General features: G+C 41.8%; 1 protein-coding gene across 3 annotated transcripts; it reads right to left on the minus strand.

The window, feature by feature from the left end:
* Window positions 1–424: 424 nt before the first annotated feature.
* On the minus strand, window positions 425–23,561 carry nptx2a (neuronal pentraxin 2a). Of its 3 annotated transcripts, XM_030349864.1 has the most exons (6): window positions 22,639–23,559; window positions 18,240–18,540; window positions 13,193–13,437; window positions 4,622–4,801; window positions 3,085–3,353; window positions 425–1,758 (listed from the first exon to the last, which is right to left on the minus strand). In XM_030349864.1, the coding sequence occupies exons 1-5, from the start codon at window positions 23,089–23,091 to the stop codon at window positions 3,126–3,128; spliced, it is 1,407 nt and encodes a 468-aa protein (XP_030205724.1). In that variant the 5' UTR covers window positions 23,092–23,559; the 3' UTR covers window positions 425–1,758; window positions 3,085–3,125. The 3 variants fall into 3 exon arrangements, with proteins under 3 accessions (XP_030205724.1, XP_030205725.1, XP_030205723.1); XM_030349865.1 differs by having other exon boundaries at window positions 425–3,353; window positions 18,240–18,537; window positions 22,639–23,561; XM_030349863.1 differs by having other exon boundaries at window positions 425–3,353.
* Window positions 23,562–25,428: the final 1,867 nt, after the last annotated feature.

Genomic DNA, 25,428 nt, shown 5'->3' on the forward strand with positions numbered 1-25,428 from the left:
CCTCATGGGCGGATTAAAAAAAATGCCCACCTGGAGGCCTGCCAGCCCATGAGGCTGTGTTTCCTACCACTGCCAAAACACTGCCCGAACAAGGGCACGCTCTCTGTCCTATGCAGTGGTATTGAAGGGATTTTTTACTTAACCTTGAACCATGCCATTTTGTGCAAGGCCCATTGTATAAACTACATGAGTTTCAAAATGGCTCTGACAATTAAAACAGTGCAAAATTTTTAATAATCCACACTCCAAAAAGAAAGCCAGATAAATTGTCAAGAATTGCACTAAATCCTCAGAGGCCTTCATCAAACACAGTCACTGATATTTTACAAAAAGTCGAGAAAAGCTGCTTCCTCACCTCCTACAAATGTCTGTCTATTATAGTATAACCCAGAATGTTACACAGAAATATACACACACACACCTCTTGCCTTCATGAAACTTTAATTGGGTAAAAAAAAAGGACATTTGGCTACAAGGCGAAACATAATGCAAATAAACAGGAACAGGTAGCATTTATATAGCGAGGATGATACAGGTTTCTAAGGTTTTGTTTTCATTATTTACTCAATGCTGCCAGCAATGCTTTGATTAGTAAAGTAGCAACATGTTTTGAGTCTTCCAACTAAACCAAATGCACATTTGGTGCTCAGGAGAAACAAAGGCATTTCACCGTTTTGACAAAGCATTGCTGCCGAATTCATCTGCATTTTCCATTTTTTTTGTACGGCCTTGCTATAATAAGCAGAATGAGCAGAAAGCAATTATTAAGAATTTGCGAGGAAAAAGCAAGTGTCCAGTTTTACATTTTCAAACAATTAGATCCCGAAAAGGACTAATGGTGGTGAGGTGTGATGCTTTTAAAAGGTTACAAGACTTAAACTGAGTGAACACCCTTTTCCATAACATTCACTGCTGTCCATTTGTCACTCGCATTCAATCTTGTTTTTTCTTAAAGTGTCATTCCGGCGAAAAAATTGACCCCAGGGTCTTTTTCGGCATGAAGCCCCATAAAAAAAGCCCTTCAGACACTTTCGTTGAAATCGAGCATAGAGCTTGCCCGCGAATGCCCGGAGCAATGTAACAGCCCAAATGGATCCATGTTATTGGCTAGGGGCATTGCGAACGCTTCCAAATCTGCATTTTTTTAACCACTAATATTGCTCATAATAGCTCAAAACCTCTGCAGTAGCATGACTAGGGTCCCTACACATAAAACGAATCATCAACAACTTAGGGAACGTACCAGGAATTTATTAAAAAATACTTTTTCAAGTCTGTGCCTTACCGGTGATAATTGGCTGTTTTAAAAACTTTTGGTGCCTCTATTATATTATTTACGTTTATAACGTGGAAGCCATTTGGGCTGTTTCATTGCTCCGGGCATTTGCGGTCAAGCTCTATACTCAATTATCAACGAAAAATACACCCTGGGTTAAATTTTCGCAGGAATTATACTTTAATGATAGCCATCTGTACTATTCATCACTGTCTCAATGTTTTTAAATGTCCCTTAATCTCATGATTCCCTACCAGGCATTTTGGTGTCAACAAAGTTATACTATGAATGGAAAATGGGCGGCAGAAGAAGCAACATCAATACACAACATTCAAAGAATAAAGTAAACCGTCTGACAAAACACCACCACTTGCGTTGCGCTGTTCGATCAACCCAACCCTCATTGATTCCATGTCTTGTTGTTCTTTAGATAGTTTTCCTTGTTCAGTCATCTCATATCCATGCTGTGAAAGGCCACCTTCCTTCAAGACAGAAGTCACAACGACATGGAATGACTTCCCTGGTGTCCATACAACCCAAACAAATATACAAAAATGAAACTTTTGTAAAGCCTTTGTCATCATCGGCCCGTTCTGTTGGCTTTTGTTTTGCGCGCGCCTGCACTTACACAAGAAGAACACACTGTCGTCCTTGATGAATATCAGCTCCCAGTCATGCTGACTCACATCAAATTAATTATTTGTTAGAGGAGGGAATTAAAGGGGTGTTCCGCCAGGGCCCAGACCGACTCCGCCCACCTCTGTCTGGACACTTGCCTTGGTTGCTTCCAGGCTCTGCTGAACGTCCTGAGCCACAACTTATTAAATTGTTTTTGTAATTTATTTATTTGATTATTTTACCTGAGCTAGGCGTCTCTAGTCTCTCTTCAAAATCTGGTTCGGGACGAACAGCTGATCTAGAATCAGGGAGTTAGGATGGTGATGTTGTTCCCTCACGAGATACGTCAGCAACGAGGCTTATACGCATGTCATTCTCTCTCTCTCTCGCTCTCTCTCTCTCTCGCGCTCTCTCGCTCTGTCTCTCGCGCTCTCTCTCTCTCTCTCTCTCTCTCTCTCTCTCTCTCTCTCTCTCTGTCACAAAAAAACTAACATTTATTCCCACGCACTTACTCCAACATGTGTGTGCAGACACACAGAAACACACACCCACACACACACACACACTTACATAATTTCAAGCACACAAAATGCTTGTGCGTATTCACAGACAACATGCGCTGCCGTTTTTGAAAACATATTTTTATCCAACCCAGGCTACACATGCATAAAGTGACATTTGAATATCAATAACAGGCGTCCTTATTTGTCATCCCCCTACAAATCATCTAGGATATCCCCTCCCAATCAATCTCACCAAGCAAGGTAAACGTGTGTGTGGAGCCAATAGTCACAGTGGATAAATCCAAACTTTGAGACTGCATAGTTACTACATACACAGTTCGTCAGAGGATGGATGAAAGCGGATGGGAAGTTGGGGTTTCAGCTTTCCCTTCTAATTTTCTAAAATGTAATCTCATCCAAAACAGGTAGTGAAACACGGAAAGGCAAGATCACATGACTTCATAGTGGCCCCAGTAGTGGAGCGTAGTCCTGGTGGGTTTGGATATTTTGCACACAAAAAAATATAGGATTCTATCGACCGAAAACGGTGTGCGCCTAGACCCAGCCGAGCCAAACCACGTGACCCTGCTTTCACAGCTCTGTGTCACCCTACACAAAACCCCCTTTTTTATTAAAGGGCCTCACTCTTTTTCAATGGAGCTTCCGTTCCACTTCATCTCACAGTACCTTTACACCATCGTCATCATCATCATGATCACCCTCCTCTTTTAGGAATCGAATGCACGCTCCTCGCAGATCTCAAGGGGTGCTTTGGTGGCACCGCCCATCACTTCAACATTGGTGTCCACCCAGGGGATGACGTTGCCGGGCATGTAGGCCGAGCAATTGGCCATGCCGATGATGTCCCCGGGGCGCAGCACCCGGTCCCACATGTTGAACTGACTCATCTCGCCCACGAACGCCTGGGTGGCATCGAAGCGACCGCCCACAATGTCCTGGCGGGAAGGGGAAGGGGAAGGTTGAGAAGAGGTGGAGGGATGCAGGAGGGGAGGTTGACAGAGGGGGGGGAGGCAGTTGGAGGGGAGGCAGGTAGGGGATGAGAGAATATGGGAGGAGATCGAAGAGGAAAGAGCGAGATAGAGACACATGCAGCCAAGCAATAGAGAGAGAGAAACAGGAAACAGAGGCAGACAGAGAGTGTGAGAGCAAGAGAGAGGGGCAAAGAGCAACAGAGAGAAAGTAAGGGAGATAATAGAGAGGGAGAGAGGGGGGCAAAAATAAATAGAAACAGACAGACAGAGATAGAGATAGAGATAGATGGGCATAGAGGTAGAGGCAAAGATAGACGAATGTGAAGACAACATTAGACATCAATCTTTCAACATCCCCATCATATCTCTATATTCTTTTCCTCACTGCAGCAAATCAGATCAATTCCTCCTGTGAATCTTTCCACATAAATCGTGACTCCTGCTCTGCGTTACCTGCCACCTCCTGCAATTATCCATCCACCTGTACCTTCGCTGCTGCAATTCCACAACCCCTAAGAGCCACTAGTGTATATACTAGTATAAGGGAAGTATAAGTATAATTCCCTTAAAGTATGGTGTGTGAGTGCTAGTTGCGGTTTGGACACACAGACACACAAAAGCATGGACACACTCACACACACAAGCATGAACACAGACACACACACACACAAGCACACGTACACACTGGAGAGGGAAATGTAGTTATGGTTATGATGTGTTTTGCATAAGATGTGCCGGCCAGGGGGAGAAGGTGAATGACGTGTCGCTGATTGGGCAGATGCTAGAGTAAGCCCCTAATGATTCTGCTGCTCTTGACGCCTGTTCTGTACCCCTGGCCCAAGGGGGGACACACAGAACGGAACACAGACACACACACTGACGAAGACACACACTGGAAAAAACACACACACACACACACACACACACACACACACACACACACACACACACTGGAGTAGACACAGACATGAAATCACACACTGACACAGACACAGGCTGGAAGAGACAGGCACGCACACACACACACACACACACACACACACACACACACACACACACACACACACACACATAAACGCGCACACACACACACGCGCGCGCGTGCACACACACACACACACACACACACGCACACATAAACACACGCACACACACACACAAAAAAACCACACACTTACCATTCAGCCTCTATTCCCGTACCTCTCCTCTCCCCCTCCCCCTCCTGGTCTCACCTGCTCCTGGCCCAGGATGATGACTCCTCCAGGCTTAATTGGGTGCCAGGGGGCCAGGTTGTCCCCTGTGCCCAGCCGCTCTCCATCCTGGTAGGCTTCCCAGAAGCCATCCCTGGTTGTCCAGGTGATGCAGATGTGATGCCAGCGGCCATCGCTTACAGACAGAGGCAGCTGGGCCACCTACACACCGGACAATAGAAAGGTGGGTTATAAAAGAGAGAGTAGGAACAGGTGTGTGTGTGTGTGTGCTGTTGGTATTAATGCATTTATCAGATACTTTGCCTGTAATAAATGAAATATGCGACGTGGGATGGCAATCTGACAGGTGTGTCAAAGAAAGATGGCTCGTCCTGCGCAGAATTCTCCCTCTGACGAGGCACATGGGCCACACACTATTTTAAATAATACTTTGATGGTGATCGTCATCAGCCACCATGCATAATGGACAGCCTTCCGAGCAGTAGGTAGCAAACCGCTTCTCAAAGGAGCCTTTGGTGGTAGAGCTCTGCTTTGTCTGCTGATCAAAAGACAGACTGTCGGATCCCTCATCATCACACGTGTTTGCGACGAAGGCATCGTCCACAGTTGGGAAGGCGCAAAAAATGGATATGTGACTACTCTGTGGCTCATGAACGGTTAATTTTGTCCTCAAGATAATGATATATTCTTATATTTGCAGTTATTTCAAATCACATCTATTGGGTCCAACAGCATCTGTGGAAGTGGTTTCACATTCAAAGGAACATTTAAGGATTAAATTAAATCTGAGGATCTCAGAAATAACCAGGGTTCATATGTTATGGACAAGCATTCGATTTCATAGAGAAAGACTCATTCAGAATCGATTGTTGTAATTGGTTTCAAACATTATGGTCAAACTCGAAAACATTGACACACTGTAAAAAATAAAAAGTTGAGCAAACTCAAAATTGCAAGGCAACTTACTGCAATCAATTTTTGAGTTTTGAGCCCATCAAAAAGGTAATTTTCTTCTTTAGACAAACTTGAAAGTTAGTTATACCAACTAAGATTTGTATATTTTACAAACTCAAAAAAATAAGTCAGGGGTGTTAACTTAATATTTCAAATTAATTGTAATATTATTTAAAAAAAAAAACATTTCAAAGAATGCAAAACGAGTTTTAAATTCACTTTATTAAAATTAATAATTTGAAACTTCCCTTTTAAATTTCTGAATGCCAGACAGCAATAGAACAAGCAACATGTAGCTAGTTCAGCAGCAGAGAATCGCTGTCTAAATGCAGCAAACCAAAGTGCAGAACAAGTTTGACATTATGGTCAAACTTGTTTGACCATAATGTCAAACGACTGTCAATGACTCCCTGCACGAGACGGGAGCCCAGGTTAAACGGTGACGCAACTCTCGTGCCTCATACACCGCACGATCCGAGAGCTGCCTTTATTTAACACACACCCGCAACACACAGCGCACCGCACACCCAACCAACGGACATGCAAGTCTCGGTAACGGTGGCGGCAACACTACGCACAATAAACAACACACAAACAATAAAGACCCCAAACCCGTTAACCCAAATTAACCTAACAGAAACAAATTGACAAAAGGCAATAAACCCCTTTTTCCCAACCGGCATCACGAATACCCAGACTCCCCGGAGGGTAGTGTCGAAATGCGCATGTGCACCGTAGTTGGCCCAGCCTCAGACAGAGTCTGACTTAAACCCGTGTGTCTTGCTAACAAAGAGACTACAGTGAGCCCAACTCTTGACCCAACACTCAACATTGTTGGTTGGACTAAATTGCATTGCACAGTTGACATGAATACTTAATGTTTTATATTCATTTTACTCAGAAATCATAATGAGACCAACAATTTTAAGTTTTCGTTTTTACAGTGCAGTACGCTGTGTAGAGCATTTCAATAGAAAGGTTAGACGATTGCTTGCGTTGTTGATTGTTGCTTAGTATTCATGGAAGACAAAAAGCCGTGGATACACAACTGATCCCTGCCTCACCGTGGTTCGTTCCAAGCCTAACACACCCAGTATGGTGCTGCTACCTCATTCACCATATGAATTTTGTATAGACTACTAATCCTCGTGGATTTACTTGTCACGTTGAAAACAAAATACAGAAAATGTGCAACACGTCGGACCAAATGTGCAATTTATAAAAGCTCGGCGGGTCACATTGAGTGGTTGCCAGGGAACACAGTGTTGAAGTTAGTCCTTCTTCAACAAGTTGCAAACCTTTACAAATGAAATCCCATCGATCATTGGTTCAGCTCAGAAGACATGAAGGTCTTGCCATTAAACGTCACTGCGAAGTCTAATCTGAATGGTGGTAGGATATAGTGGTGAGGGTTTGGCTGATGTCGTATCCAGTAGTCCTACTAAGTTATAGCAGAATTAGCAGAGGGGGTGCGGCACAGAACAAAACAGAAAGGGTCGGAGTTATGCATTGTTTCCTCTTTCGTTATCAAGATATTCTCATTTGCGTGAGCTGGTGATGGGGCAAGTCTACACGCGGGATACATGTTTTTTTTATATATGAAACCTTACAACACTGTTTGACAGTTAACTATGGCTGGTCCGTGTTTGTGTTCGCCATTTACATGCTTACAGATACCTGCCTCCAGCAACGTGATTGGACAAGAATTAAGTCTGATTTGTGAGATTAGAGTTTGATTTACTTCTGACAGAAAGGTTTAGATTTTGAACACGAATGACAGCAGAAAACCTGGAGTAGGACAAGATGCCCCATCCTTACCTGCTGTTTAATGACACATCTTCAACATTCTTGTTATAAGCTGCTAATCAATCTTCTAAATTACTGTTCCAGATAAAAAACAATCACGTTTATGACAAACTATGAGATAAAAGAAAATTTGGGCTGAGAGTACTAGGATGGAGAGGGGACGTGTTATTCCCATAGTTACGACACACACCACCTACTATAATACGTTGTTGTTTATGAGCGTTATAATGAGCCTTATGATGTGTGCCATACACCATAAAGTTATAATTAAGGGTACTAGAAACCTAACTCTCTCATGGACACCAACATCAAAATCAACTGTTGCCCTGAACAAGTGGCGTAATACTATAAATGTCCGGGTTTAAGCCTCTCTCGGACGCTGCCATCAACATTACTAATGCCCAGACAAAGCTTGACACATCCACGAAGAGGAGGAGGATAACAGGGGCACTTGGTGTCATGAAAACAGCATTACCTATGTTCGGAGCAGGGTGTAATGTGCCAAATTTGGTTGGTGGAAACTGGTTAAAACATAGAATTTCACTCTATTTCAGTAACACTGATACAATATCATATGACAATGTTGAAGATTATATAGGACTGATTACCATGTTTAAAACAATTCACAAATAAAATGTACCCTTTACCATTGGTATAACTGTATTCAAATCAGGACAGACACGTGTTGAAAATCATTTTACCACCATGGACACATAACCTTTTGGACAAAGTCAGACTATACTAGTCTATACTGCAGTACTCTCTATGGTAGCAGAATACAGTCTTTGCAGTCTTTTATCATTATTACTTTGCATGGTGATTAATATAAGCATTGTTATAAATGGTACACACAGCGGAGATGATGTGCCCAGGGGAACCTTGTAATAGCATGAATAAATGTAACGCATGGATGTGCTACATACAGTACACAGTTATCATATTGAGCATGCATGGTTCATTGATTGCTACCATCCTCCACACGCACAAGTGTACTAGGGCTTTGACTTTTGGCCAAAAATCATATTCGAAGTTTGTTTGTTTATTAATATTAGTATTCGAATATATTCGAATATTTATTAAAAATATTTTGACCATTAAATGCCTTCAGTAATACCTGGACTGAATCTGAATACTTAGTACACGCTATTTATGTTCAGTGTCTACTACTTGACCGTACTACACATGACAGTGTAGTACGGTCTACAGCTATGCGTAGAACGCCTAGAACGGTCTACAGCTATGCGTAGAACTTCTCTGAACTCTTCCGAACACCGCCGTAACTCCACCGGATGTTTGGAGATGACGTGTCTCCCCTCAGATGCCGGCAAAATTACCTTGATAAGTTACCCGTTTTCCGTCTTGTCATCGTTGCTATTAAATTAAAAATGTCTCTTTTTACTTAATTACTTACTTTACTTTTTTACTCTTTTTAATGTCTCTTTTTTTCGACGTCTTGCCGCTGTTGGTAGTGTCGGGTCAGCCATCTCTTCTTCGTTCGTTAGTAACGAACGAAGAAGAGAAGGCTGACTCGTAGTCTGGTAACGTAGTGACCTACCGTTGTATACTGTAGCGGTAGTACGCATTCGGAAACGTTTTCCGTACTACACAATGCACACTGAGCATTCGGACGCGCTATATTTGTGGCGTACTACAAAATGCATACTATAAGTATGAGTATTCGGATTCAGCCCTGGATTGGGCTTTGCGAGGTTTGTTTACAGGTGTTGCTATGGTTACCGGTCTTGCGTGTTCCAACGGTTTATTATGTTTCTAATAAATCGCTGTCTAATCAATACTTCATTCACTGCCTCTTCCGTGGTCATTACAATATTATGAATAGACTGCATGGGTTCTCCGACGTCTCTCCCTCTTGGCCTGCCCATAACAGGTTCGAATATTAAGGGCTGCCTAATATTCGTTCGAATTTTGATTTTTTTTTTTGATATTCGAATTATATTCGAATCACGAAGTTCGAAGTCAAAGCCCTAAAGTGTACACATAAACACGACGCATGCATGCTTGCATTTCACTTGCACATGCCCATATACTGTACATCAGGGATGCCAGGGTGAAATTGGTCAGGGGGCCAGATTTTTTTGAAGTGAGATCTCAGGGGGCCGGATTACACTATCGGACTGAAAAGGCCTGAAAAGGCCAAAGACTGACTCAACACATGGATAGGTAGGCTATTTTAAATTATGCTTGAAGGCCTACCGATCGAAAATAAATTGCATTGGCCCTAAAATAGCCTCACAATGAGGCCTACAATTACATAGCCTAAAGCAGGCCTATGTAATAGTAGCCTACATTTATAAATGATAAATAACACAAGCGTAAACTGTTAATAAATTGTATTTTATTTATTGAAGGCTTGCATAGGTGAACTAGGCGATCGCCTAGGGCGGCAAAAGTGTTGGGGGCGCCCCCTGGTGGCGGCCTTAATAAATTAATCAATTTTAATGAAACAAGCGTGTTTTCTAAACACGTTTCGAAATGGAAGGGAGAATGGGGGATGAAAAGTTATTGAATCGTAACAGACCAGCAGCAGTAACATACCAACTGACGGATTCCCAAAAAAAAAAAAAAAAAAAAGTATTTAATTTTTTTTTTTTTTTCATTGGCCCTCCATTGGCCACTATGCTCCACCAACAGCCCCGTCCGATACACCCATACTAGCACTTTCTGGCATCACAAACAGGGAAATATGTATTGTTACAATCCCGGTTTACGCAAACAAATGTTGTTTAGGTAACAAACAGAAATGTGTGTAATACAGAGCGATGGCATCTAATGACAATAAGAAATCCACAATTGAAAGGCCCACTATGCAACTTTTTTAGCCAAAATTACATTAAGTATGCAGGTTGAGAGTTATGCTGATGGTTCTGCATCCATTTCTGGGTCGATTGGTGGGTGTGTCATTTTCCCATGTCGCTTCTACAGTGAAAAAGCGCATATGCAACTTGATCTGCTCGGACCGGGACATTCCGGATGTGACGCAGCGGAAGTATCCTCGAAAATGTAGTCAGATTGTAGTTTCGAAAATGCTTTACGGCACAGACACACACCCAAACATGGCACCGGCTAGATATAAACAGCCAGTTGCGAGGCAATTGTTGCATTCATCATGGATCAATCGACTGATAAGGGACCCAAGAGGCGACTGTCGGTGGAACAAAAGAAGAATGGACCAGAAAAGAGATCAGACACGAGTGAAAGGGTAACTATGCAACTTTTTTGGCTTGATTTACCTTAATATAACAGGCTAGGAGTCATTGCGATGGTTCCATTATACATTTTTGTTCGATTGTTCGTTGTTTCGACTCCCCCTTGCGCATCTTGGCGGAGAAAAGGAATATGTTTCTGCCGGCGACCCGCCGCTCACTCTCGCGGGAGTCTCGGGTCTCGCGAAGTAACGAATTGCTTTACGGCACAGACCCCCAAACACGGAACCGGCTCGATATAAACACAAGTAACTAAGGGATTGTTACATTCATCATATATCAGCCGACTAAAAAGAGACGGAGAAACCCAATGTCGGAGGAACAGAAGAAGAGAAAAGGGAGACTGACCGACAGAGAGGCCAGACACGAGTAAATGTTGGGCAAGCTTTTCAGGAATAGCGTGAACTGAAAGAAAAAGAAGACTGCAAATCAGACTCCGATTTGGCCGTGTTGCTTTTGAAATTGAAAGTACCCTTGGGTGAACTTTGTCCTCGTGGTATTCTTGATGTTGATAGCCTCTGTACAAATGTGTTTGCTCAACCATTTTGTTGTGAGCCCTGTAAAAATTGTTTTCTCGACCGTTTTGTTGTGAGCCCTGTATGTTTCTAGCTTGCTTGTTGGTTGCAACCATATAAACACCTTTGTTTCCATTGATGTTTTGCTTTTCGTCTGTCTCGTCCCCCAGATACAGACTGAATCCCCGAATCCAGGTTCTTGTTTATTTAGATTATTATGTTGGCCAACACTCTCACTTATTGTTCTGTTCAACATAAGATAAAACAATTATAATCTAGGATATAAATTCTCCCCGTCAACTATAAAAAAGGATGGCTTTATGTTTATTGCAATACAAATTCACAATTTTAAAAATGCATAACCTTGCCTACACTTTATGAACATCTACTTCGGACATGGCTCCACGCATACGCCGGCTTCTTTGAAAACAAATGCACATGGCTCGCGTAGAAGTGCATGGGGAAGGGTCGTCAACGAGTTGTTACGACAGTGTTGTAAAATATCTACAACGAAACTGAAGGGGGCGCTGTGTAGAGAAATGTGCGTGCCAAAACCAAGAAAAAAGCGAAGAAATTCCCGAAGTTGCATAGTGGGCCTTTAACATTCAAACGGCTCGACAAATGCTGTCTTAAATGCCTTTGCGCTTTTCATTTCCATGCAATAATCATAAAAGGCCTTGCTAACACTGTATTGCTAAGTATTGCCAGAGGAGTTGGGTCGGCCAAATGAGCGACCCGTATGAAATTAAATCAGGACTATTGTGAGAAGGAAGGAAGGAGCTCACTCTCTGGAGGGCGAGAGGCATGAGAAGTAAACCTACTTGTACTACCACTATTACTACTACTACTACTACTGCTATTACTACTAGTATTACTACAAAGCCCTACTACTATTACTACTACAACACTTTGCTCTTATGGCTACTCTAAACTCTGTCCACTTGTTTTTTTTAAAATAGGTCATCTGTAGGGACTCTTAGTTTGATTCCATACTTTGATTTAGGGCTGCTCGATTATGGAAAAAACATAATCACGATTATTAAGATTGAAATCAGGATTATTCAAACGATTATTTTTAAATCGAAATCGAGATTGAAATTTGATTAATTGCCCAGCCCTACTTTGATTGTTCTCAGCCTTGAGGCTTGTAACTCACCTTGAATAAAACTTCTTCTAATCTTCTAAACGACTAAATGTGCGACTACTACTACTACTAATACCACCACTAGTACTATTACTATTATTACAATAATCTATGGTAGCATGACCAAAGAAAATCAATCAATGAATAATGCAATGAATAATAATATCTGATAATATTTCAATGCCAAAAAATCACAAATCAAAACAATATGATTGTGTCGTAGGGTTTGTGTTAAATCCCCATACTGTGTAGTCCCTCTGAGATACAGTGAAGCATCCCAACATCAAAAAAATTCCTTTCCTTATTTACTACTATCCATACACTATAGAAGGCTTTGTTTATCAAGCCATATGCTTGCTCGCACACTCCTACACATCCGCAGTCATCTTGCCAGGCTCAATTAAGAAAAAAACACTACACAACTACAAGAACAAGAACATAACAACAACACACAATGACACACAAAGTACACACACAAAGTAAAATAACAAGCGGAAAACAAATACTATGAAATCTCTCACTAGAGCACAAACCTCCGCCAAGGATTCAGCTTGGGGGGAACCAATAGGCTGCCCTGAAATGAGTCCAATGACACTCCTGTCTCGGACCTGTCTCGGACCTGTCCAAGACAGGTCCGAGACAATAAAAAAACACCTTGAGTCCGGTCTGTTTATCCAGTGTCTTAACCAAAGCCATACATCCGCCATGGTCAGCGTGTTGATTATATCTTTCCCTATGAATTCTGCTTTCGTCTTGTGAGTGGAGGCTAGCGTTGTACACACGTGAACCCACTTGGCCTTGTGTTTCCGTATCCAACCCTCTGATTGGTTAGATGGTGTAAAAAATAATATTTTTTCTTTTTATCGAAGCCTTTGCAATAAGAAAATCGTGTTCTATTACATTGCGATGTCAGTTTGAATTTGATTAATCGTTCAGCCCTAGCGCCTACCTTATCGTTCACCAGCAGCTCAATGGGGTTGTTCCCCCACTCAATGAGCACAATCTCATTGGCCTGGCCCGGCACGCCGTAGGAGAATGGGGTGCCGATACCTGGGCTGGCGCTGGACTTCAGCCACATGCACACGGTGAAGGCGTACATCTCTGGCAGGCTCTTTTTGATGCGGCCGAACAGGTAGTTGGTGCGCACTGACAGGGACACCTTGAAGTCCTCCGGCGACTTGAAAGCGTTGTTGGCTGCGGACATGCATTAAACAATAAATATGTCAATACTGGTGTGATATACTGTTTGTAGGTTTATGTGAGCTCTCGACAAAGACAAAAATGCTTGTCGATATTGATGACAATTACAACTAGAAAATGCATTTCCAGCAGAAATGTGATGAGTGCTGTAGTACTAAGTGAGGTTGAAATATGTTTTAATAAAGCCACATAGATTAAGGCATAAAGAAACGTCAAATGGCTTAAATGAAGTGAAGGGATTTGAACAAAAGTTCAAAAGTCTAAATGGAATAAACAATGTAAACATGCCCACCATTTAAGAAAATGTAAATGGTTGGAAACAAATAAAGTGACAGCTGAATGAAAAGGTCAAATGTATTGCTCTGCACTGCTGGTGTGTGTGTGTGTGTGTGTGGGCGCGCGTGCATGTGTGTGTGTGTGTGTGTGTCTGTGTGTGTTTAAGAGAATAGCGAGCCGCTGCGTGATTAAAAGTAGCCCAATAGAGCGGGAAAAACCTCTCAATCCGGCAACATTGCTGAACGTCCTCACGCTCCAGCGTCAACCAATCAATGAGACCAACTGAATACGAAGCCGGTGTGGGTACCAGCTTGACTCGGCTGCCAGATCGACTCGAGGTCCTGCGCTTACAGATGACGTATCGACACTTGACGTATCGACACAAGCCAACGGACAAAACCCGGAAGGGTTGTTTATAAAAGGGGCTCAATCATGGACATAAAAAGAAGCCTCAATCCGTTTTGGTTTTGATTTCATTGAACGCAGCCCGTTCTTTTGCACAAACAAAGCCATTGGAAACATGTCTAAGAGCACTGATGAATGCATAATGTAACCCAGTTCGTAGGGATGAGTCGGTCGCGACCGATTCGTTCACAACAAACGAATCCCGAAGGTGAACGACAAGAACTGGTTCCCCAAAACAAGAGAACTGGTTCTTTCATTCTTTTTTTTTTTAACATGAAACAAAAATATGGTCACGTGAATAAAATATACAAACAAACAGAGCTTCGTCTCCCTGCGACCTTATATTGATTGAGTCTACAACGTTCTCAAAGATTCAGCCAATGAGAGGTAGCAATGGTGTTGCCATGGCCCCTGGGTAAACAAATGATAAGGTGGTACCGTCGAATTTGCACGCTTTCTCTGTCTGACGTACCTTGGGTCATGCTATTCGACGTGGGGCCACTCATATATCCCCCTACATTTCCGAAAATAGACTTGACCTCCCTCTGTTTATTGGATAAACGCACCAATCCCAGGAGTCTTTGCTCCATTTTACGTCAATTCAAGAACAAACAAAGAAATTAAACTGCAGTTCGTATTTTTAAATTATGACCATAAAAGTTCTGTAATGCCTGAATAATGAAGAAAGTAAAATACAATTATAAATATAAAACCATGAATGACCTATAGAGAGTAAGCAAGTGGTATAAATATTCATCTTCATATTGACGTTTGGTTATACTATATAGTATATCTTGTGGATTTTCACGGAGGGTAGAGCCTAGAAGTCATTTAAATTATGCTCAGAGCCGTAATCTGACGTAACGAACGAATCAAAACGAACTAAACAAACTAACAAATCGTTATAGTGAACTGAACTGGAAGAACTGATTCCCGAAAAGAATAATTTTGCCCATCCCTACTGTTTTGACTCTGTTTTGGGAGCGCTGGAAATAAAGTGGATCCCGTTCAGTGAATGGAGTTAACCGATTCTTCTTTTATATTACCCAAGTATAGGCAACAATAATTTGTACATTAGATTATTATTCATAGATTAGAAAACAAAAGGAGATTGTTAATACTTGGGAGTACCATGGGAATGAATGAAACGCGCATGCACATTTAAAAGACAACGTTTACAGGAAGTGCGTCATTATTGCGCATCTAGGACCCCGAGTCGATCTGGCAGCCGAGTCAATCTGGTACCCACACCGGTATGAAACTAAAACTGTGATTCTGAATAAAGTTAAAATGATATCAAAATTCTGTTTGGATATTATTGAAGATACAAGTGTGTAGATTTGTTAAATGGTTTGAACGAATGTAAAGGGTTGAAAGATTATTGAGTTACGATGTCTTAGGAAGTAGGAGCGTCAGAATGGGCAGACGTCTTCAATGAAAACAGCTAAAAACAAAGCCGGTATGAATCTAAAACTGTCATTCTGAAGAAAGTTTAAATGATATCGAAATTCCGTTTAGATATTATGGAAAATACAATTGTGTAGATTTGTTGAATGGCGGCGAAATGGCAACGAAGATAAACGGTTGAAAATTCATTTAGTTAGGTCTTAAACAGGTGAAGCGCCATGGGAGTCCTATTGACTCCCATGTTAAAAAAAAGATAGTATTTTAAAAGGGGCAATTCTTAAAAAGTATAAAATATAAAAAAAATCTGAAAAGAAGGACGCGATTCCAAGCTATTCTGAACATTAAAAATTTTGAATGGAGTCTCTAGGTGAAAATTTAGGAAAGAGATAGGTCCCACGGTTTGTAGAAGATAATAAAGAAAGAAAGAAAGAACCTAATTAAGCTGTTATCTGTTTCATATTCATCTCTCTAATCAAATTCTAATCTATTGTTTGAATAAACATGATGTTGCGGCGACGTCCAACGTACAGTTTGAAAGTTTCCAGCTGCTGAGGTGGAAGGCGACAATAATGAGAGATGGATCTGATGATCAGAGTGATTGACCAACAGCGGATAGCGCAGGTGGCCAGGGCTATACAAATCACATCAAGGATGACAGTAAAATGATTAACCTGTATTGATTTCAGTAATGATAAATGACAGTTTCAAACTTGCGGTCAAGAAATTGCTTGGCACTAATCCACACAAAATACCCCACGGAAGTAGAAGCTACTGGATGGCGGTGATTGAGATGAAATAATCAATGAGGGATCGCAGGAGAAGAGTTAGCCAGGGGGAAAGAAATGTACAAAAAGAGAAAAATCGGAAAGGAGGTGGAGCAATATCAGGCATTAAAACACAACACAGACACACACACAATCACAAGCACACACAAACACAAATACACACACACCCAAACACACACACCCATACATACAGATACACACACACACACACACACACACACACACACACACACACACACACACACACACACACACACACACACACACACACACACACACACAAACGTGTCCACACAAACACAAATGCCCTCAAGCATATATATCAAAAGAGGAAAGAATTATCCCTGACTCCATAGTAACCTCCATAGTAACCATTACAACAACAGCTTTTTGGGGTCCTTCAAGTGTAGTGGTTTCTTAGCAGCAGCAGCAGTATCAGGGCTGTGCTGAGAATAAGATAGTGGTCCTCATTATGGTTGAACTGTATTAGCTTAGCACTAGTACCAGCCGTGGAAAAGGCTGTGCATGTTGTCACCGACAGCACCCATTAGCCATTAGCAGCTGCTGCTGTTCCGCATGGTTGCAATTTTTCACCATTTATTTTTGCTCACATTGATTCAAAGCAACACACAAGCTCTAGAATTAAGAAATGTGTGCAGCCTGGCATAATAGGTGTTCAATGCCTGAACTGTTTAATAAAGGGCAACATTAACAAGTTCTCATTTGTAAGCATCTTTTGTGTCTTGTCTCAAGCTTTGTGAAATCAAACATTAAACATTAACATTAAAACATGGAGACAACAGAGCCTAAGGCAGGTGGAAGCAGTGTCCAGTGACTATCGGGACTCCTAATAGGCGTTCCTGTGGGGAAGGCAATTCATTTCAAGTGTTAATTTGGATGTCTAACATCAAAGAGATACCCTGAAGTATTAACGTGCCCTTGAATTTTCCTTAAAACTAATTAACTACAAATGCTGCTACCAGATTCAGCTTTCTTAAGACTGAGGTGTAGCTCAAAAAAGTAGCCCAGGGAGAGAATGGAAAAAATAAAAATATTGAAAAGTCAACAGTGTAGGATTGTACACTTGTATAGAAAACACAGCTAATTAGTGTCTTAACATGCCCCTATTTTACCAGCAGATATGTCCGTAGGAACCCTATTGCATTCATTAGTATTCAATTTTTTATATATATATCTAAAAATGGACATGCTCAAATGTTGTATAAATTGGTAGGCTTGGAGTAAAATGAGTATGTGATACAATGGATCGGCAGAATTAACCATTGGTGGTGCTATAATAAGCAATATAAGTTCAACATTCTCAACAGGCTGCCATTTTCATTAGAAAAGTCTAAGATGCACCATTCGTCATGATGAACAACTTTCAATGTGCAACCCATATGGTCAGACCATTTAGATTTTATGCAATGGCTTCAACTCAAACAAACACCCACAAAAAAACTGCTTTGATGCCGGAGTTGATAAAAACTGCAAACTTGGCATGTACCAGGTGACTGAGGGACTATATAGTCTTAAACTCATAGCAATTAGCCCAAAGACAGCGGGTATATACAATTTAAAGTAAAATATATGCATATCCCCGATGTTTAAACAGCTATAACTTTGCGTTAAAACCATGTAGGCTTGGCTGTCAAAGATGTCTACTAAGAGGAGATTCCATAGTATACCCATGCCAAATTTAAATTATCTGGAAAATTGGATGCATTGGTTTGAAGTAAGCAAGACCTTGTTATCGTTGCTTGCAAATATATTTGAAATTGTAATTGTAATTTAGATTTATACAGACATTTTTTAAACGCATTTAAATCGGTTCTGAAACTAATTCTGACTCTGAATTTCAAGATGAATTTGCATCTGAAAGTGAATTAGAAGCATAATCTGGTTCTGAATCTGAATCCTTACTTCTCTCCAGCTCGGTGATGCGCTCCAGCAGAGAGCTGAGCATGCTCTCTGTGCGCTGGCGGTGGCCGGCCGTCTCGTTCAGGAGCTGACTCTTCTCCTCCTCCAGCTCAGACACTTTTCTCAGCAGCTGGCCTTCTAACACCTCCAGCCGCTGGCGGAGCACCTCTCGCAGCTCTGTGGGCAGGGGGGCCAGGGGGGGCAGGGATGCCACTGGACCCCCGCCACCTCCACCTCCGCCACCACCACCGCTGGTCAATGACAGGTTGCTGCCAGGGAGACGCAGCTGCTGCTGTTGCTGCTGCTGGGTGAGGTGGAGGTGCAAGGTTGAGAGGAGGAAGGGGGAGAAAGGATGTTAGCAACTGGAGATGGACCAATCGAATAACAGATACACAGACAGGTGGACAGAAAAACAGGTAGATACATTTGGCTGGGAGAGGGTGCTGTGTGTTATCGAATATCCTTTCAGCTCTGGTCCCTCCTACTTACAAAACAATAACAACAACTTTTTTTTCGCAAAACAATTGACAAAGTAATAGCCGGAACATTTAACAGAAAGGATATCCCCCCTCACTCGCTTCTCCCCTCTGAATTCATGGGACTGTAACAGATATGGAAGTCCCTCTTTCTCGGTCGCCAATATTTGCACATTCAAAGCAGGCATAAGGGGAGGTTGTAGACCAACAAAATAACAGAACCACAGACCTGTAGAACTATAGAACAGAAGCAGCCAGATAGAAAGGCACCGTACTAGAATAGTATGTACGTACATTCATATAAAACAAACTGGAAGGCAGATGGATAGCTCAAGCAGGCAGAAGAAGATGAGATATAGAAAATGGAAGAATGATTCAGATAGTCAGAACAACCTTCTGACAGACAAACAGACAGACAGAGAGGAAGTATAAGCATATAATTGAATAGTGTGAGTTTGTGTAAGAGACAGAAAATGAGAGCTTTGATTGAATGAATAGACACTGACAATAGCAGCCATGTGATCCTCTTAGGCCACGTTCCATTCAGTCCCCGTGGAGACCTAGACCTTCATACCCCTCCTCCTAAATGGAATGTCCTCCTTCCTTCAAACCACTCAGGTTGTATTATAAGTTATAACGCCATATCAACACTACGCTGAGTAGTGTATACATGTGGTCCTGAAGGAGATACTTTTGTTCAAACGTATCAAGACTTACTAGTAAGGCTTAGCAATCATGGAAGAAAATCGAAATTGGAGCACCTACAGAAAAAGTGTAAAGCAAGTCAGATTGCTCGTTAAAAGAACCCTGCATGGCAGGTTTGAATGGCATCTGGCTAGATGGGATTTTACTCCTTATTAATATAGGATTTATATTGCTCTGGATTGCTACACTATGCGCAATGAGTGAGCATAGGCGATTTAGTTGACGCAAACGCTCTACTCAGGTCCACTCATCACTTTCCAAAAGTCAATTCAGGTGTTTCATATGTTGAACCTCCACCTTGTGCCACCTCAAACACTGTGTGACACTCGACGATGATTAATCTCGCCTGACACAATGGAACCTTGCTGAATAATCCAGATGGCACTGATCCAAACGCCATCTGTCACTCGCTCTCTCTCTCTCTCTCTCTCCCTATCTGTAGGCCTGGCGAAGCCAAACTCCTCAAGGTCTTCACTCTGAATTCCATCTGAATGCTGCCAAATGGATGTTTACCGATGGATCGAGAGAGAGAGAGAGAGAGAGAGAGAGAGAGAGAGAGAGAGAGAGAGAGAGAGAGAATGAGAGAGAGAGAGCGTGGCTGGCTGGGTTTGTAGTATGCCACAGTATCGACCTTCCAACAATCGTTATATGGTAAGCAGATGAAGATCAATGGGGACGACATCAATAAGGCATGGGAAAATATGGCTTCCATATTCCAGTGGACAGCTGCAATACATCCTTGATTTGATCAAGATGGGGGGGGGGCGGGGTATTAAGGCATTCAATCATGCATAATTGCGGGTGAAGCAAGGGGAAGGGATGGAGCGCGATTGAGAGAAGTGTATGTGTGTGGAAGATAGAGAGGAGAGAGATACAATGAGAGGGAGAGAGATTGTTGAGGAATTTAAAGGTTCACTACACGTTATTAGTGAGATTAAAGTGACCAAGTAGTTTAAAATAAAAAAGTATAAAAATATTGATCATGCAGAGAAGGAGAACAAGCGTCTGTTGTAGATTACATATATATTTCACAACTTGCAGACGCTATATATTTAAGCAATAGATCACGACAGGCTGTGGTATGGCTCATTATACCACTGTTAAGGGGCGTTGTCCGGCCCCGACGCGCAGCGGAGGGCTGGCGACCCCCTTCACAGTGGTATAATGAGCACATACCACTGACTGAAGTGATCTATTGCTTTTATACAACGGTTACTATTATGGCAAAACAAAAGTCATAGACACACTACATTTAAAAAGAAACCAAGAAAGTCAAAGTAGCCGTTTTATTAAAGAATACAAAAAGTAGTCCCTCCTGGCTGTCTTCCAAATGCACGACGGTCGCTATGCAACACACTTTAGCGTCCCTCCGAGAGAAGGCTCGGCTAGAGCGGTTCGCCGGCAATTTATCCTATGGAGCAGTTCACTCGCCGTGTGCCTAAGCTTTCGTTAGACTCTCCATCGCCTTGCTCACTCCCGGAGTAGCAACATTTACACCCTCTCCATCATCCAACATATGTTTTACTTTGTAACTGTTTCTACTTCCAGGCACGGAGTGATATCCAAACTTTCACAAAATGATCGGGCGTAATGGAGTGGCGAAGTCACGCCCTTTCCGGTAGGGCTCATGGGACCTATGAGATCGAAAAATATGAATGGGAGTCAATGGAGAGAAAATAATTATTTTCTGGTCCCAGTCTTTATATGCCCTGGATTACACGTATGTTGTTTGTGGATTTAAATGATCATTTTTCATGCAAAGAAAACCAAAAAATTTCGTGAAGAAATTTGATAATTTTAGGTTTTATGTGAGGCCGCTTTGTGAACTACAGCTCTTCGCTGCTCTCGACGCATATGATATACGTCACCACACCCGCACTTGGAACTCGGCACAGAGATGGCACATAGAGATGGCACATAACTAAAACTTTCCACATGCCTCGACTTATAGTGGTTTTCACCTCTTTCTATGCTTTTATCGCCTTGAAAAAAAGTGGTGAAGCGGAGCAGAGAGATCGCCATCTCTGTGCCGAGTTCCAAGTGCGGGTGTGGTGGCGTATATCATATGCGTCGAGAGCAGCGAAGAGCTGTAGTTCACAAAGCGGCCTCACATAAAACCTAAAATTATCAAACTTCTTCACGAACATTTTTAGTTTTCTTTGCATGAAAAATTATCATTTAAATCCACAAACAACATATGTGTAATCCAGGGCATATAAAGACTGGGACCAGAAAATAATTATTTTCTCTCCATTGACACCCATTCATATTTTTCGATCTCATGGGTCCCATGAGCTCTACCGGAAGGGGCGTGACTTCGCCACTCCATAGCAGTTATGTATACGCTCATTAAACAGTTATGAACCAATCAGATCGCTGGATTTAGGCAACCCGTTGTATAAATATATATGTAAATATATATATATATATATATATATATATATATATATATATATATATATATATATATATATATAGTGTGTATATGTGTGTGTGTTTACGTGAGAATAATAATTGTGCATGTGTTTGTGTATGTGAAATGCCAATGTGTGTGAGATAACACCTATTTGTGAGGATGTACTATGCAAAGCAGCAGCTCTCCTCTGGTAATGACCTAAATATTTTATGAATGGGATTACTGAGGCATGTGAAAAAGACTGCAAAAAAACAGTTAAGATGTTTGGTCTTTAGAGATTAAAACTCACTGGAGCAAATGCAACACATACTAGAGCATTGCATTTGAGTGCAAATCGTTGAAAACGATTTTGTAAGTGAATAATTGACATGTAAGCAAATGAATTCCTTATCTTTAATCCTTAGATTAGTGTGTGCGCTTTAGGATTTTAAATGAGCTGCGGTGAAAAAGGCTTGCATGTGCAGAACTTTTTTCTTTCAGCCAATCTTGATGCAAAACAGAAATTATTGAACCTTTGACACCATGTCTGTTGATATTTTCCAATGCGTGCATGTTGCCTTATAAACAGCTCGCAGCAGCAAAGCGTTGATTGAACCTGACAAGCTTACCAACTGACCCTGCTAAATCCACGCGAGGTTTTAACTGCTGCATATCATGGACAACGTGCATATTTGTTAGTTTGTTAGCATGAGATAAGTCAGAGGCAAAGGGGATAAAAAACTTTCGATAGATAGAAACGTAGCGCAGATTCAACAATGGCCTATATTTTGGTTAATGATTAACAAATTGGCGCGCGCAATCTCACCTCCAAGCTCTCCAGTCGACCCTTGAGACTCTGCATGGTCTTGCCCAACTGGTCTATGGTCTCGCTGGGGTCACGGGGCAGGTCCCCCATCGTGTTCTTGCCGTACTCCTTACGTCTGGAGCCCTGACCCCGAGCTCTGCTCTGTGACGTGTCGTCCGCGGACGATTCGCAGCGCGCAAGCTTGGAGTTGAGCTCCTTGATTGTGCCCTGCTGGCTGACGATCGTCTCCTTCTGTAGCAGTATGGTCTCACGGAGCTGGATGATAGTGTTCCGCAACTCGTCCTCCACCTGGCTCGTGCTTTGAACGCGGTTCCCCGTGGGGCCGTATCCGCAACCTGGTTCCGCTCCCGGGGGGATTGCGTTGCAGACGAAGCGGCTACCTGTGGCACCCTCGTTGGCGCGCGCCGTGCGTCCACTTACCAGGTATAAAATCCCAACAATTAAATTGAGCATCCTGACAAAAATTGTAATTTGAAAAACAACTATAATTCAACCACGAGTCGTTGACGTCCCAAATCAAAAGGCGTTCTATAAAATCCAAATCTCAGTCATTTGATGGCTTTGGACATCGTGTTCGAACTACCGAAAACCGCATGGGAACAACAAAGTTATAAATAATTATTTAACCACCACAAATAATATAAAAAACAAATAAAAACTCCGCAGTTGAACGCACAGTCGCAGACGATTTCAACTAAACACACCAAAAGATGGCCATCGTCTTGCGCATTGGACATGGAAAACTGCAGGAAAAAAATAATCACAGATATATTTTCGATTAAGTAATTTTAGTTTAAAATATTTCTTCCAAAGTAGCTAAACATATCTAAGATAAACATTTGTAGCCGTCGTCCTCGTGCCTCTGCGGTCCGCTTGTCAGTGAGTAGTGCTGATGCTGGGGTTGGAGCAGATTAATATAGGGCGCGCGCTCTGGCGTTTCCGTTCATCATTTGTGTGCTCAGTCAAATCGGCTTCATCACACGTCATCATTGCGTCGCAGCTGAAAGTATACGCGTTGCGCCTCGAGCTCTGCTCTTCGAACGTAGTATAATTATGTAATAATAATCGTGATGCTCGGATCTAGTTGAACACATGTTGTACACATAAATATATCAATTATTTAATGTATGAATTAATGGGATTTTTTGTCAAACATGATTTATGTCACAGTGTAAATACAATCAACACAAAATTCAATACAAGAACAGTTAGTGTTATAGGTCAATACTGTGATTTGAAATATTTTTTGAGGTAGCTTAAATATGGCAAATTAAACAAAATCGATACAAGAGAACAGCTCACACATTATAGGTGATAGGCCTACTTAAAATGACAGTCCCTCACACCCGCACGCACACAGACACACACAGAAACACACACACACACACACACACACACACACACACACACACACACACACACACACACACACACACACACACACACACAAAAAAAACACACACACACAGACTTCTTCCTATTTGGCCTACTTCATGCATGTACCAAATCATCCTTTTCACTTGCTTCCTAGCATGCATTGATTAATGGATTGTGATACACTGACCTTGGCATGACTCTGACTCTATGAAGCTCTTCCTCTGAGTCTATATGATTACTCCTAAATCTACTGCTGCTGTAAGGTTCCTTAGGTCGGACCGCCAGGTTTTTTTTTCAGAAAGTCCATCATCTGCCATTACTGACCACGTGGTCCTCTCGTTCGCAAAGTTATTATTTTTCTGTTAAAGTTGACCCAGTTGCCCTGTAACCAGAGAACAACTAAAAACATTGGCTTATAGTTTAGAACCAAAGCCTAAGCATGGATTGACTTGAAACAGCAGTCCCTTTTCATTTTGGCACAGGGAAACGGTTAGCATAAAATATTTTGAATTTCATATTCTGAAGTTTTTCTACCTGATATACCAGAATACCTGTCCTGAATCTTAATTTAAGTTTAACAAATATATATATATACTAAGAGGCAGAATCATTAGAGAATCGTTAACAGAGAATGCAATTGTGTGGGAAGGAGCACTAGGCTTATGCTCAGGTTGCTGAGCACACAGAATACACAGTTTTACTAAATCTGGTATAAATATGAATATATCTGCACCTTGGTCGCATCTATGACAGATCAGGGCTTAGCGGCTCTTAGGATGTGAGACATTGAAGAGTATTGCAGGGGCTTTCGTTGTGCGCCGCTTTCTTCATGCAATGTCACATCAAGGCAAGACTGGCAACAACCTGTCAAAATGCTGCAAAGGAATGTGGGACATTGATGGCAAATAAGATGATCAAATTTGGCTCAGTAAACGATTAATGAACTCAAGGGTTAAACTCTGCAGAGCTTCCCTATCAAAATTGGATGTTGTGAATATTTTACTAGATATTTACTTAGAGAAGCTGGAGGCAAACACTTTTGAATAGATAAATTGATCTACATAACAGTAGCATTGTATCTGTGTGCAGCGCTATTCCTTGAAAGGGGCTACAGGTTGGACGGTATCATCTGCCATCTGTAGACTCGGCATACAATGGACGAAGACCCGCTAAAAGGTAACAGATCGTCAGTGCATTTACACAACAAAGATTTTTTTTTACAATGTTTACACCTTAGTCTGACTAAAATCAGACAGCATCGGGTTTCTCATAGTCAGATTATTAATCGTGCATGTATACGTTTAATCGGATTGGAATCGGGTTTTGCATTCTGCTCATGCTCGAGAATTCTTCCCAGGGCCTTGAGCCAAAAGTAGAAGGAGACAATAGTCGTGTTGTTGTCGCCGTCGGAAA

This window comes from Gadus morhua, chromosome 2 (genome assembly GCF_902167405.1).
Source record: "Gadus morhua chromosome 2, gadMor3.0, whole genome shotgun sequence".
NCBI classification, from domain to species: Eukaryota; Metazoa; Chordata; class Actinopteri; order Gadiformes; family Gadidae; genus Gadus; species Gadus morhua.

Bases quoted from the DNA above. Each gene is read 5' to 3' on its own strand.
- nptx2a (XM_030349864.1), bottom strand. From the start codon at position 23,091: ATGCTCAATTTAATTGTTGGGATTTTATACCTGGTAAGTGGACGCACG. The intron at 18,541-22,638 runs GTGAGATTGCGC...CACCTCACCCAG, and splicing joins GTCGACTGGAGAGCTTGGAG to CAGCAGCAACAGCAGCAGCT. The intron at 4,802-13,192 runs GTAGGCGCTAGG...TCCGGTGTGTAG, and splicing joins AGCTGCTGGTGAACGATAAG to GTGGCCCAGCTGCCTCTGTC.